The sequence below is a fragment of the Pyxicephalus adspersus genome, chromosome 3, assembly GCF_032062135.1.
Source record: "Pyxicephalus adspersus chromosome 3, UCB_Pads_2.0, whole genome shotgun sequence".
NCBI classification, from domain to species: Eukaryota; Metazoa; Chordata; class Amphibia; order Anura; family Pyxicephalidae; genus Pyxicephalus; species Pyxicephalus adspersus.
Genome location: NC_092860.1, coordinates 86,835,160 through 86,850,626, shown reverse-complemented (window position 1 = coordinate 86,850,626; position 15,467 = coordinate 86,835,160). Strand labels below are relative to the sequence as shown.

The 15,467-nt window shown below is 34.9% G+C and overlaps 1 protein-coding gene across 2 annotated transcripts in view; it reads right to left on the bottom strand.

Moving 5' to 3' along the window:
• The window catches only part of GRID2 (glutamate ionotropic receptor delta type subunit 2), a 579,007-nt gene that overhangs the window by 99,101 nt on the left and 464,439 nt on the right, over window positions 1–15,467 (bottom strand). For both annotated transcript variants that reach the window (XR_011919919.1, XM_072405568.1), the window contains exon 11: window positions 8,219–8,531. Coding sequence is in view for 1 of the 2 variants with exons in the window: in XM_072405568.1 (XP_072261669.1) it covers window positions 8,219–8,531 (313 nt within the window). In the remaining variant the exon portion in view is untranslated. The remainder of the gene's footprint in view (window positions 1–8,218; window positions 8,532–15,467) is intronic.

Sequence of the window (15,467 nt, the reverse complement as noted above, 5' to 3'; positions counted from 1 at the left end):
GCATTTAATCCTGAAAAGCTAAAGTCCATAGTAGTCACCCTGCTGGGTATTGGGCTGTATGGTTATTTCCTTCTAATAATAAATGATTTGAAAAGTGGTTATAAAGTAAACATTCCACATTTACTATGCTACCTGCTGGTATTTATGCAAGTATCGTAAATACAGCCTTGCCTAAAACTGGAATATTCTTCAAATTGCTGCCAAATGCATTCATTTAGATAGACAACTCTATAGTTAGCTTATAAAAGTTTCACACTGGGAAAATTCAGTAGGGAATCTCGTTACTACCGTACAAATAGCTATTTAGATAATTTGAGCAAAGTAAACTAGTCCCAAGTACTTAAAATTCTCTAATATTGGAAGTATTTTGCTCCAGAGGAATAACACACTAAAGTGATTTGTTACTCAACTATCAAAATACTTTTTTAAAAAGGAGATACAATGTTGGAAGAGTTAGAGTTTAACAATAAAATTATTATGCATTGCCTTTTCTGTGGAAAATGTATAATTTAATATACAAAAGCAAAGGCATCTACAAACCCCAGTGTAGGGTCTAGAATCACCCTGGGTGTGCAAAATTTGCAAATAACGTTTTTACTAAGAATTTAATGTAGTATTATCATATAAATAATATAATATAAAGTTTCTTATAATATAAAGCTCGAGAACCACTAAATGCATGGACTCCTGACCGTGCATACGCTGGGAGCTGTGTGTCACTCAAAAGCAAGAAACTTCTCCCAGGGTGATCCCATGATGCCAGAACCCACCCACTCCCCCATTGCAGGTCTGTCTCTAGACACAACCCACCCACCACCCTGAGCCTGTGATGAATACTGGAGACATGGTCCATGGCTCTGGTCGGTGCACCCCACCAATCGGGGGCCTTCTTCTGACAGGGGGTTGGGGACCTCTGATGTAAAGCTAAAGGTTTTTAATTATCCTGCAAAAAATTCAATGATGGGCAACACTATTCTAATCTCTTTATTGTACTACACCACCATAATTTATAACAAAGCCCTCAGCCACAGTGAAGATATATAGGCCAAAATGTGCAGCCTAATCCAACATTTGCAAACCATTTCATACTCTTACCTGTGAATACAACATTTACACTTATGTATAAGTCCACTTTATATAAAAATATTCCTTTCACAATGAATATAACCATTAAAATGAATATTGAGTATCACTCGGAATACCAAGATCTGATTCAGTTCTAGGATTCTAGTGATGAGTTTCTCATGTCACACTCTCTTCTGCTGTTACCATCATTTTCTGATTAATTTAGAACAGATGGGCTTTCCTCTATATCCTGAATATTCCATTTATTCCATCAGAGACTGCAGAACATGGTGAATAATAGGTACTTTTTGTATGCGGAAAGACTTGCGAACATGGTAAATCTGTTTTTTCCTAGACATAGAAAAGACTTCTGATCCCATTAACACTGTATTTTGTACCCAGCAGCTTAGTGCTTTGGTATTAGTAATAATAATTCATTAAAACTAGTAAAGAAGAAATAATAAAGATTGATTTTTAAATTTACTGTATTACATGTTTTTTTGTCAGTAATAATATATTTGTGAAATTCAGTTCCTCAATCTGTCCACGTGATCTGCAGCCCACAATTCTAAAGCCCCATAGTAGAAATAGTTATATGGTACCTACCACTTTACTGTGTAAACTTGAAAAGGTGTCCTTTCAGATCCATGACAGTATTTCTGCATAGCCAATATAGAATGTGGCTTGGAGTGGCAGGTGGCATTGAAAACCTCCCATAGAGATTGCTGCCAACTCCCAGCAACATGTTCATGTGCAACAAAAGGTTTCAGACTACTGCCTTATCTGCCAGGCTATGCCATCATTACTGCTGTTCCTCTTTCAGCCTTTTATCCATCAGCGTAAACATGCTATGTATTTCTATGATGTCATATTTTGCTGTGTAACATGGTTATCCATTTGGCTGGAGCAAAGAAAGGTTGCCATTTGGGCTCAGGGTACAAAAAGTAAAAACCTGACCCTGTTTGAATACAAGTAATAGAATAAAAAATAAAAAGCGAGTGTTAAGTTAGTGAAAAGCTTCCTTACTTCATCCAACTATTGTGGCTGCCAGCCAAAGTGAATTTCATTTCATGTTAATATCCAGTATTTTATTACCCTAGAGTTACTGGGACTATCCTACACTCTTAACATTACTTGTTTTTCATTGCGAACACTTATTACAATGGAACTTTAAGGACAGAGGAGCCTTAGGATTTAGATTGAAATTGAAATGTAATAAGATACTTTATTCTAACTTGCAGCCTAAAACCAAAAAGAATTTTAAGTGTAAATGACCTCTTACATTTTGTGAATTGTTTCTACGCAGGTATATACATGGGGAATCTATTCTAGATATTGAGTGAAGTCTGGTTAACAAGTGACCTAGTTTACCTGCAAATTAAATATCCCTTGGTGCATCTACATCCTCATGGGATAGCATGGAACCATACAACCATCTTTTATAATGACAGGGAAAGGGGTAATTCCTTCTTTTTATCGTATAAGGTGAAAGACGATGACAGTAGGGCTAGATTCAGACCTGCCTTGGGATCAAGCGATCTTGTGCGATTATCGGCAGCTGCCACCCTGCCAGCCAGTAGGTCACTCTTTTATTTGACAGTGGGCAGCAAAAAAGCAGTACTGTACCACTTACAGCTTCCCCCATTTATTCTCCATGGGGCTGCTGTGTGCAGAAGCTGCTTGTAGTGTCCTCCCAAGGTAGCGGTTCACGAGTATGAGGATGCAGTAACCACACTGGAATCTTGTTGCCAATCTGAGCATAACCTAACATGTGAGGTGCATTAACTCATCCAATTTCTTTCTCTATCCTAGGAAAATGTATCCCCTGCACAGCCTCCTCCCTCCTTGTATGCCCTCTCCTCTTCTCTAATTAATGACCAAGGATATTTGTCCCTGACCTTATGCAGTTGCTGGAGAAGTGAGTGGTAGGGCCATACAATAGCACCCAGCCGCAATCATAAGAATTTGAAATGTCCACACAAACAACATTATTATTGTGAAAAAAATGCAAAAAAAAATGTATAAAATATTCACTCTAAAAATATATTTAATGCACTTATATTTTTTTAGGCAGACTTTTGTGTGAATAGTTTGGGGATAGGGTCCGTTTAAAAAAAATAAACAGAGCAGATCTTTCAATGCATAATCTGGTTTGACTTTTGCAGAACAAACATTTAAACATGTACCTTAGAAAAATAATGTACATGTCAGAAAACATGAATGACAATAAAATATTAAACCTCAATTTTGCATGCTCATATTCCAATTTTCTGCATGACTTCCTCTGCACATCTTTTCCTACCAGTATTTTAACATGAAATTAATTTTCATTAAACAAATGTCTTTTAAGTCAAAAGAGTTTTAATAATAATCTGATGAAAGTGATTTTGGCTGAAGAATGTGTTCAGCATTTAATTAGAACTGGGAAACCATTTCAGGTGGCTCAAAAAGTCTTTTAGAGTCTGTAAATTTCAAGTAGAGCATTTTATTTAGTGAGTGAGATTGTAAAATCAGTATACTATGTGCTTCCCATTTTATCTCTTAGGGATATTACAGCTGCAATTTGTCTTTTTATGATACATTTCCTAATCTGTAAACAAGTAACAAATACATTTTACTTTTTATTGGAAAGCACACCTTAATCTCAGATAGTGCTCCTTTGTGAACTGTTGAGTTAACTTTGTAAGGCAAAGAACAGCTTTCTAGCAATCATTAGTTTTTTTTAACTATTTTGATTGCATTTTTTATGTCAAAAGTTTCATTTTTTAAGTCAAATCTAAATGCTTAACGTGGTACTGGCCATACTATCGCATTTTGCATTATTAAAGGGGGGCTCTTTAATTTTGATGAAAGTGAGGAGGGGGTTTAAAAGTCATTGGGTTTTTATTGGTGCCTTTATCATGTTTGCAACATTTTACGTTTTTTCTTTCCCAAACGAGAAAAAAGTTACATTTAATCAGTATTTATTTATTCAGGTACAAGTAGTCCCTGAGTTAAGGACATCCGACATACAGACTACTCCTAGATACGAATGGGGCTTCCCTGTTTTAGAAACAAAGCAAAAAAAAAAACAAAAAAACTTTATGAGGCCTAGACATTTAATAACTTCTGGAGAAAGCTGTGCTTTGATATGCAAAAGAACTGCAGAGTTTGTCTTGGTCAATAAAGTGTTACAAGAGCTTGCAGAAGAGCTCAATCTCAGTTGAGTTTAGCAAAAGATTTCTTCTGAAAGTTATGCAAACGGCCCCCTCCGACTTCCAAGCCTCCGTCCTGTACACGAGCGAGCAGGGAAGCCCCGTTCGTATCCAGGAGTCATCCATATGTCGGATATCCTTAACCCGGGGACGACACGCAATCTGAGGTACTTCTAGGGGACAATAACAAGCACTTTTGTCACAATTTAACTAGATATATTGCTAAAAACCAATAAGGTAAGGGGATTGTGCATTGAATACTTGTAGTTAATTAGAAGGATTGCTTTACAATTGTAATACCATTTGAAGAAATTATTAGGACAAAATGTGGTTTTCCTCCACATTTTAAGTCAAACCAGTAGTTTATGTGACACCTCCTCAAATTGGCTTTAGGCTATATTAATGACATATTACTATAGTACACATATGGTATTATGTTGTGAGCTTATTAGACTATTAGTGACATGACTATGCACTCTGTAAAGCATTGCAGAAGATGTCAGCACTAAATAAAATTGCACAAATGTAAAAAGCACTATACATTCCTTTTGATATAATGTTTGGTATGGATAATAAATTTCCACAAATAAAAGTGGAGCTATGCACATTTTCAGTTAATATTAGTAGTACAGCACTTTACAAATGTATGAATATGAGCAATGAGATCCTATTTTTATTTAGCCTTATGGTTTAATTGTTGCTACCTTATCCAACACGCTAGTGTTCAAGATTTAGCGAGACAGAGTACAGGCATGTAAAATATGTTTACTGTCTAGTTTTTTTATTTATTTCTGAGGATGTTTTGAACTCTGTGTGTGTGGTTTTTATAATAAATTCTATTTTAAAGGTTGAAATCGAAATAGGTTTTCCAAAAAAGGAAATGAAATAAAAACACCTGCAAAGCTTACTGCTTTTTAGCCTAATTATGTGGAACGTGTCACAGTTCGCTCTCTTCACAGCTGTTTATTTTGAGTTTCTGTAGGATCAGTCTGCTGTTTCACAACTAGGGGCTATAATTAATTCCTATTTCTCTGTGTAATCTGCCTTTAGCCCTATGTCTTTTCCGTGGCACCAGTGTTCTGGTGCTCCTCTTTTTCTTGAAGTTCTGGTGGATACTTCATCCTAGGATCATTACCAGGAAAGCCCGTTCAAACAATTTATCTATTAATCTACAGTTCTTGTTATCATCTTGTCCTTTGTTTTAATCTTTAATGATTTTTTTCCTGTTTGACCACATCCTTGCCTAAGTCTATGTACATCCGTCAGATGATTCTCATCAAATATGAACAGTCAGGCTCATCTCGGGTGAGAATCTGACACGTGTACAGAGGTTTCCCCATATTATTCAGGTATCCGTCCTTGGATCCATGAACAACTGACAATGAACGACCTCAATACGAGTCAAGGTAGAAAAGCACAACAGGGTGCCGCTTACTAATTCTCCCTCCTCCTCTTATCATAGAACAGAACAGCGCTCTTACGTTTCTGGCCAGTGGGAAGATTGTCACCCTTACAGGTAACCAAAAAAAGAATTTGTGTCAGTGGTATTTGCCAAAATGAGAGATGCTAAAGTAAATAATATGAAAATACAACAAATGTACATAAATATATATATAATCTTATGGGTTTTTTTTTATTGAGGAATATGCTCTAGTGACATGTCCTCTTGATTGTTACAATTGGCTTACATATTGTGCACCTATAAATATATATATAATCTTATGGGTTTTTTTTATTGAGGAATATGCTCTAGTGACATGTCCTCTTGATTGTTACAATTGGCTTACATATTGTGCACCTACTGACTGCCATATCATGTTTTTGGCCTTAGATTTCTTTATTAAGGATACTGAACTGTTTCAGTTAGAAAAGTTATTAACAATCAACTGACAATGGTATTTGCTATCACATAAGCCTCAGAAGTCCCAGACATGGGAAAGAAACTGATTTAACTCATGAGAAAAAAAAAATGCAATTATACTGTGTGTCTGTCACTTTCAATTATTTTGCTATTCCCATGTGCTCTTGGGTCAGTAAACAGTAGAGATTTAGCAAATAAAGTTTGTGTTACATTTAAACTGAATGTGAAATATTAGATGACAATACTAATGAAAGTATTTCAATACCGCATTGATATTTGGTAGCCTAATGGGACTTTATGATTACATCTCCAGTCTGTAAAGTACAGTCCTCCAAGTAGTTGTCCTATTTCATTTTCAATTGTTTATGTTCTCCTGCAGACTAAACTGTCATTTTTTAGATTACAGCCTAGGCACCATCTATTCTCATATCAGCAACACAGAGATAAAAAAAAATGAAACAGAGAAAGAATTACATTATTATTGGGTTATCAAGTAAACAGATTCTAGGCATTGGCAGAACTTTCACCAATTAAAAAATCAATTTAAGCTGCATAGTAATGTGTTTTTTTTTACAAACTGATATGTAACTAGTAGAAATGATCTGAAAAAAAACCCAGAATAATTGTATATGGTAGGAAGAATAATATGTTTAATATCTCTTGCAAAGATCCTTTGGGTTTATCCTAAAAATATGAATGTAATAGAAGAATGAGTGATCATGACTGTGTGTGATAATGCTATTAAGCAAGCACTATAACTATAATCATAATGTTGATTTAGTTAACCTTAAAGCAGAAATAAACTTAAAAAACTATGAGCAGACAGGTTCTTTATTGCAGAAGGGACAGGCTATATCTTTTCTGCAATAAAACAAACTTACCTTCCTGTCGGCAATCTCTTCTGTAATGTACACTGAGCTGCACATGCACACAGCACAGCTCCAATGACTGGGAAGGAATGAACTCACAAGAGCATATGTAAGAATTATTTCATTATAGACTGGCCAATAAAGATGGCCGAAGATCTGGAACCTGGAAGATGGTGGTGAGGTAGCAAGGAAGGTCCAGAAATGGGTATAAAATCCAGTGGGTACAAAACCAGCAAACATTTTTCAAAAGAAAGGAAAAAAAAATTACAACCTGATGGGTTTTATTGTTTTGTGGCATGTGCTTCTCTGTGTTGCAGGAATAAAATGTTTTAACTCTCCCACTCAAAAAAAAAAAAAAAAAGAATGGCTGGAATGAGGATTACTTTATATTCACATTATAGAAGATTTCATTTTTTAAAGCATAGATGTATATAGATTCTACTCCTTCTAACCAGAAGTTTAGAATAAAGATAATAAGTGGCTGGATGAAATGGTAAACTACAACTCTACCATGCTTAAAGCCTGTGCAAGGGACACTAATAACCCAGTATTTAAGTTTTCAATGTAGAATTGAAATAAACAATTGAATTAAACATGTAAACCATGGGTCTGATTTATTTAAGATCTCCAAGACTGAAGAAGGTAGACTATCATGGGAGAACCTAGGTGATCAAGCTAACCTGGAATGGATTCTAAAACTCATTTGCTATTAGTTGGCAAATATTTTCAATCCTGGACCAGATCCTGGAATGAATCTGGCCCATGATAGTCTATTTCCAGTCTCCAGTCTTGGAGTTATGTTTTGATTGTTGGAAGATTAAAACGCTTCTTATAAGCTTCAGTGCTCAACCCAGAAATGTTTTTAAGCCAGGTGGGAAGAAATTGTATGTGGGTGGCAGCCCCTGTATTGTGACCAAACTCTTTAGTAACCCCCCAAAAACAGCCGGGTGGGTGCTGAAACGTGCCAGGTGGTGCACCCAGCTAAAAGGGCCTGGGGAGAACCCTGAAGCTTATTTACCATAAAGAAGATTACCAAATCAAGCACATTGTTCTTCACCTAAAGTAACAAAATTATTATGTTTTCTAAAAAACCACAGCAAAAAAAATGATTTTTTATTATAACTTTTGAAAATATGCCCAACATCTTGGTTTTATGACAAACAAGTGCAAAAGAACACATTTCAGCATTTGATTAATAAGAAAAAAAGATAGCATTTAAATAGTTTTACCTTGCTGGACAAAAGATCCATACACAAACCACATAGAGTTGTAAAGGGTTGTAGAAGTCATAGATCCCATCTGCAAACGTGGAGGATTAAGCCAGTTCAATAAGTACACAAGAAGCCCCACTAATAACACAGTTCCAGCAATGCAAGCCCACAGAGATAAGTCAAATGGTGCTAAGCAGGCAAACATGTCCACGGTTTTCTCTGCTTTTTTCAGCAGTACCCCCACTGAGTAATCCATATAGCGTGTTGTGAAGTCTACTACATTCTCTCTGTCAGGTGTGATAGTCAAGGCAGATATACCCATGTCGGCTCTCTGTAAGAGAAAATAAAATAGTTGAAATCAACAAGGCTGCAGTACTTTAATACTGCCTATTATTATGTTATTATTTATGCACAAATATAACAAACTTTAATGTAACCAGATGACTCTCTAGAACAGAAGTAAATCTGGGCCCGTTAAAACCTCTGTAACTGAAGTCTAAGATCCCATAAAATATGCCAAAAAGACAGTGAATACCTTTCTACTGCTTATATGCTGCAGAGGCATTGTACCCTGAAGTCTCTTCAGAAACCAGAACATCTGGGAGTGTCAATCTCTCGATCTCCTGTGGTGCTCAGTGGTTCCTTCCACCAACGGCGACATCACAACTATGTTCAGCTGACAATTTCTCTGTAGTCTCTGCCAAACCTCTATACTAACATTAAATCATTTTGAACACGTTAACAGCTTCCCTGGCAAACCTATTTTTTTTTTCAAATGCATGTTAAAACATGCATTTTAGATCTGAAAATTACTTGAACTTAAATGATATTTTTTTGGGAACATGTAAAATTAAAACTTGCAGGTATAATATTTTATATTTTGCAGTATTTGGTAACTGTTTATACAACCTTTTCAGTATTTTTAATAAAAAGTATACAAAATATATTTTGGTATACACTATTGCAATATAATTGTGTGCTGTTAGTAAAAACATACCAAATATCTCAAGCCTCCCAAGCTACAATACTCAAAAAAAAAAAAATCCTACAGCTCTTTAACCTATTAATCCTAGAATTATTTCCAGTGTATGCTGTGATGCTGTGATACCCCAAAAAAGTTGCACATTTGTCATTTATTTCTAAACATGATTTGGGTTTGTATGTATGTGCAAAACAATAGGGGGGGGGGTCCCATACAACTTTCCCAATTTCCTATTTTTACATATATTAATAAGATTAACATTTTTTAAAACTTTTTCACATCGAGGGTTTGTTTAGACACCTGCTGTCTCCCCTGCTTTCTGTCTTCTAACAGATTAAGCAAAAACAATTCATAAAAACAAATAGCGTAGATGAAAGATGAATTCCAGCCCATGTTCTGACTAATCAGCACTAAGCAAGCTCCTTCTAATTGGGCAAAACTACTAGAGAGTGCTTCTGGGCACATTACTGCATAACTACAGAGAAGCCCCATTACTTATATTAATTAAAAGTTGTTTAGAAGCTGATCCTACTTAGTAAAGGAATAGCACAAACTGTTCCGGCTTGTAGCCATTATGTGGCAAGTATCACTATAAACCACTGCAAGAATGAAGCTATGCAATTACCATTAGGTGAAGACAATAGCCACTCCAGTGGAACAATATAATGCTCTTATCATACACATATTTGCAAATCACTGGACTATGACTATGCGAATTCCCGAATCAGTCTGATTTCTTGACCAGATCAATCAAGTTGGAATTTTTAAGATAGATATTTTCAATGTTTTATTATTTTCAGTTATCATTACAAGGGACATCTGGTGATTCTGCCATAAAGGTCTGTTTTCAGGTTTTTTTAGTATGAAATTACAAATTATCTCCTAGTTGAATTCTTGCTTTGTCCCACTGTCATACATGACACAGATGAAGTGGCTGTTCCACAAACATTGCACAAGTATAGTACAGCGTTATCAGGAAACTTGTGCAAAATATTAGGAAGTGTCTAAAACGACTTGAGAAGAACAGAAAAACTGAGGTACAAGAAAAAAAAATAATATTAAAACCTGGTAAATCAGTATTTAATGAGAAAAAAGCTGTTGTTTGTGATACACATTGCTCTGGCAAACTAAATACAATCCAGTTAGGACATAGATCTACTTTAATTGGTGTTTTGTATATCTGTCTGGAATTTAATTTAAAGCCAATACCATGCATCTCTTCATGTGTTTTATTGTGTTGTGTGAAGCCTGTGCTACAAAAAAGTCGATATTTATGCTAATACCACCAGACCACTCTAGCAGTCCTGTGACACTCAACCGTTATCTATACCTTTAAACCTGGTCTGTAAACATTATGGCACTAGGACAAAGTGCAGAATTTGTGAAATGTCCTGTATATCATTGACACGTGGTTAATAACCCCTAGATTAACATTAATCACACAAGGATACTGACCTGTACATGGAAAAAATAAAACATTTACTGACAGATCAAGTCAAATTTTATTAGGCTGATAAATGCAGAAGTGTGATACATTATTCACTATATTCTAAATTTAAAAAAGGTCATAAAAAATGTTTGTTTTAATCATCTGAACATTGTATGTATTTTGGTGTTTACCTACAGCTCGTTTGACCTAATTTAAAGCTAAAACCTTTTTCAATTTAGTTACCTTTTTCCGACCATGAAAAATTATGTTAGGACAATAATATTTCCATGCGGTAAATGGCTGGACATCAAAGTTATAGCACCCAACCTAAAGCTGAGATTTATCTCTCATTGGCCAGCTTTCATCTCAGGAGCCTTGTTCATTGGCTCCTTACTACATGAATCCTATGATAAAAAATCATAGTAATCACAGTGTGAACACAGTAGTGTCTGTTTCGCTTGTTCTCCTAATCATTTATTGTAACTTGGGAGAGTATGTAAAAAGAAAAACATTTGTTTTATTATTTTTCACCAACTTTGATTGCTGACATCAGTACAGTACTTAGTAAAGAATGAATAGGCATTCAGTTTAAAGTGAACAGCATGGAGACAGCTTGAATACATTTTTGTCTCCGTTCACTTCTAAAGCTAGGTACACACTTGCAATAAATATTGTTAGAAAAAAAATGACTAACGATTATGCACAAATATTTTGAACAATCGTATTGTGCACAATTCTGTACATGTTGTAAAAATACGATCGTTCAAATATAATCCACCAATAATGTACACATGCTAGATACGATTGTTTGAACGATGCAGGAAGTGACATGTAAAGGGGAACGTGTACTGCAGAACCAGCCACAATCACTGAACGACCGTACACACAATAGACAGTGAACGATTCTCACTCATTCAGATCGGCCAGGGCGGTCGTCCAGTGACAATCCTCGTTCGTCGACGTCATTGTGCACTTTTTTCTTAACGATTATCGGACGATCAGTCGTTAGTTGTTCGTTTCCAACCATAATTATTGCAAGTGTGTACGCAGCTTAACTGTGCTGAGAAAACTGGCAAATATTTACGCAACAATGGGAAATTGAATGGGAAATGGGAATTTTATTACAGTAAATAATTGCTGTGATTTCAGTTACAATCTTCTCCATTGGAGGCAATTGTGTCTGGTGAAAAGGTTGCCATACCAGGATAGGAAGGTAAATAAACCTTCTAACATCTTTGTTAACAGGTTTTTTTAGTCCAATCTAATCAAAATTATAAAGATATATATATATCTCAATATATAACCCTTAAACATGTGTTTCTTGATCCTGACAACATAGGGAACCCTTTAAAAAACCTTCAGGTCTTCAAGGATTCCCTTCAAGGTACAAGTTGCTCATTGTTCAAGGAGCCCTCAGCAACGTCAAGAGGAACCCTAGGGTTCCATGGTAGTTGAGAAACATTGCCTTACAGTCTATCCAAATCTAAAAAATAAAAATAAAAATAAAAAAAAACAAAAGGTTTACCTTTAAACAGCTTTACATCATTCAAAAACAACACATTTTTGCTCAGTATTTTTTTTTGCTAATATACCATACAGTTGTGTGTTGATCATTTTTGGACAGCCAATTAATTTGCAAACAAGTGAATATCATTGTATGTCCATGATTGTTTCCACATTCTCTCCCATTGTTCCATTTATTGTAAGCTTATTACTTATGCTTGACCAGGGATGGAATATTTTCAACTTGTTGCTATACTAATACTTTCATGGCTGGCTAGACAACTGTAATCATCTTTTTAATTTTCTGTCTTAAGTATTATCTGGATGGCACGTTGAAAAAGAAAATGTAAATCTAAAATAAAAGACTCCTGGTTTCAGTAGAATTATGTCAGTAGAACTCTGTGAATGTGCATGCAGATATTTGTCATGAAAACATCAAGAAATAAGTACCAAATTATCCTTACTGTTTGCTAATGGCAATTGCAATTTAAGCATGAAACAAGCTACTACTGCCAATTAAATGGCTGCTTAAAATGCTATTTTCAGACAGAAAAGTTCCACCATGAACTTATCTTAAGAACTGCAAAAATAAAACTCCACAGTTATCCTTATGGCAGCCTAGCTATCCAGGTAAAAATATTAGGACACCCAAGTTGACTCCAGAAAGGCAATAACATTTTAATGTACATTTATTGAGATCAGAATATTAGATGTTTGGGCCAATTCTTAAAAAGTTCATTAGAGACCCTGGGTGGATGTTATACCCCTCATGTATATACTTTAGAAGTGTATTCCAGGGGTTGTAGCAGGATAAGTCAGAATGGGAGACCTCCTCCAAAAATTAAAAAAATTTAGCCACCATTTTATATATTGTTAAAAATGTCATGATTGGTCCTCTTTAACACAATATATGTAGATGTTTAAATTCTAAGCAATAATATAAATGTAGACTAAGCTAATTTAATATACACTACTGTAATAAACAAGTAAATGTAAATGTGATAAACACTATCTATTTAGAGTTTATTTCTCTTTCATGGGGCACACAAGGACACAAGTAAAGGAAACATTAACCAATTACTGTAACACAAATAACTAAAAAATAAATACAATTAACTAAAACTTTACTTGGACTGTGTTGTAACATCATCTCAGCAGATGGTAGGCTTTGAAATACTTGCCTTGTGTGAACATCTGCTGCATTACACATTTATAAAATATAGGGGAAGGAAATCAAATGCTATCTAAATCTTGATATTGTCTAATATTTACAACTTTCATCCCAAACCCCTTTGTAATACTTAATGCGGCTTTCTAATACTAGGTAAATTTAAATATCCCTTATGAGCTACCTAGGAAGAGCTTTGCTAAGCAATAAAAAATGATCATATATCATAACTTCATTACATGCAGAAAAATCGACTTTAGCAAAATCTATAACCATTTCTGTACTATCCTACTTCTACTACCCTAGTTCTGATTTCCATCACTATGTGTCAGGCTTTGCGTTTTAATTCCTGTGGGTATACATTCCGACACCGTATTACATTATGACTGAGTGGACCCATGGTAGCAAAAAAAATCTTTACTCCCATGATGGATTTGTTCTTTACTCTATGTAAGCCATGCTGTAATTGAATACATAATTGATACTTTCGGGTACTCAGTTGCAAACTAGCTGCTCCATTGCAGTTTAAGTAGGTAAATGTTGTAGTTAATTGTACTCAATGATTTCAGCATCACCCTGTTTTTAAATAATATATATTTTATATAAGAACTCATTGCACATTATTGCTAATTGTTTTAAGGGATCCTGGGGGCTGTAACGCCATGGAAGGATTGCATAAGAAATCATGTAATCATGTAGCTCTCCAAAACTGGAGAAGATAGACTATCATTGGAGAACCTGGGTGATCCAGCAGACATGGAATGGATTTCTTAAAAATCATTTGCTATCAGTTGGCAAATATGTTTAATCCTGTATCAGATTAATTCTTGGTTTGCTGAATCACCTGGATCACCTCTACAATTTGCTATGAATTAACTTCAAGTAATACCAGAATGTACAAACTAATTTTTTTCAGTGTTTTGTAGACAGGAGTGCTATTTTAAGTGCAATCTCAGACATTTCTTTCTTTTTTTATACATGTTGCAGATTAAGTTTTTTTTTACATTCAAAATCTTTTATTACAGCCTGTGACCTTGTAAAATTTTTCTTTAAAAATGTATTTGTATTTATCAGAAATGCATTCACAAATAACAAGTAAGTGATTCATTCATTTATTCTGAAGGTAGATATATGCTTTTATGTGTGGACAATAATGCCAATAGCCATATACAAATAAATCTGAAACCTGCTTGAATGTTCTTTGGGTGCTGAACAACATTATGCTTTGTTCTGTGTTATCAAACATACAGCCAAACTGAACTGTACTATATTATCTGTTGAATCTATAAATCATATAATAAAATCTGTTTCTTGCTTTCAATATGCAAAAACAACAAAAAAAATGTGGTTGGAATCCCTAGTAACACATCAGTAGCTTGGAACTTTGCCTGGATAGTTTGGCATATGATCATTATAAAAATGTCTAAATTCTTAATTAGAATTGAGTTTTTAGATACATTTTTAAAATCACTTTTCTCTGCAGTGTGTGCATTTTCAGTAAAGATCCATTGGAATTTTACCACCCTCCATCCAACTACTCATTTTTACAGACTTGAAAATTCATCATCTTGACAAAAGTGCCAGCACAGCAACTCTTAAGTACATGCAATGAGCCTGTATAAATGCACTTTAGACAGTTTAAAGATTGTGGTATTGTTCAGGGTCTAAGGTTCAAAAACTTAACATTCACTCTTTCTATCTGAACCAAGCATAATTACATCATTTTATCCCACTAAATACCAAAGAGCAACAAATTAGAATGCTCGGGTTGCTTTAATATTGTGTTGTTTTTTTGGAATGTTACTTACATTTCTTTTATTATATAGGAATAAAGAAAAATAAAGAAATGGGTGATTAGATTGAAAAAAGAACAGTGATAAATTCTATGAATTTCTTGAATATTTTCATGTTGAAATGGACATCTGACTTTCTCAATATTTAAGGTTTGTTCACATAGACATTATGGTTATGGTCCAGTTATTGCTTTCTCATTGGCAGCCATACCAGTGCATTAGAAGTTTTGACTTGCTATCAGCCTGTCCAAGATGTGCTCAAACACTCCTTCATTGTGAATAGGCATAATGATTGTAGCTGCCTTTAGTCTACACCTGCTTGCATCCACCCTGAACCTTATATGAGGAGCCCATCTTAGCAAGCCCTTAGTCTTTATCTACTTTAGTACACT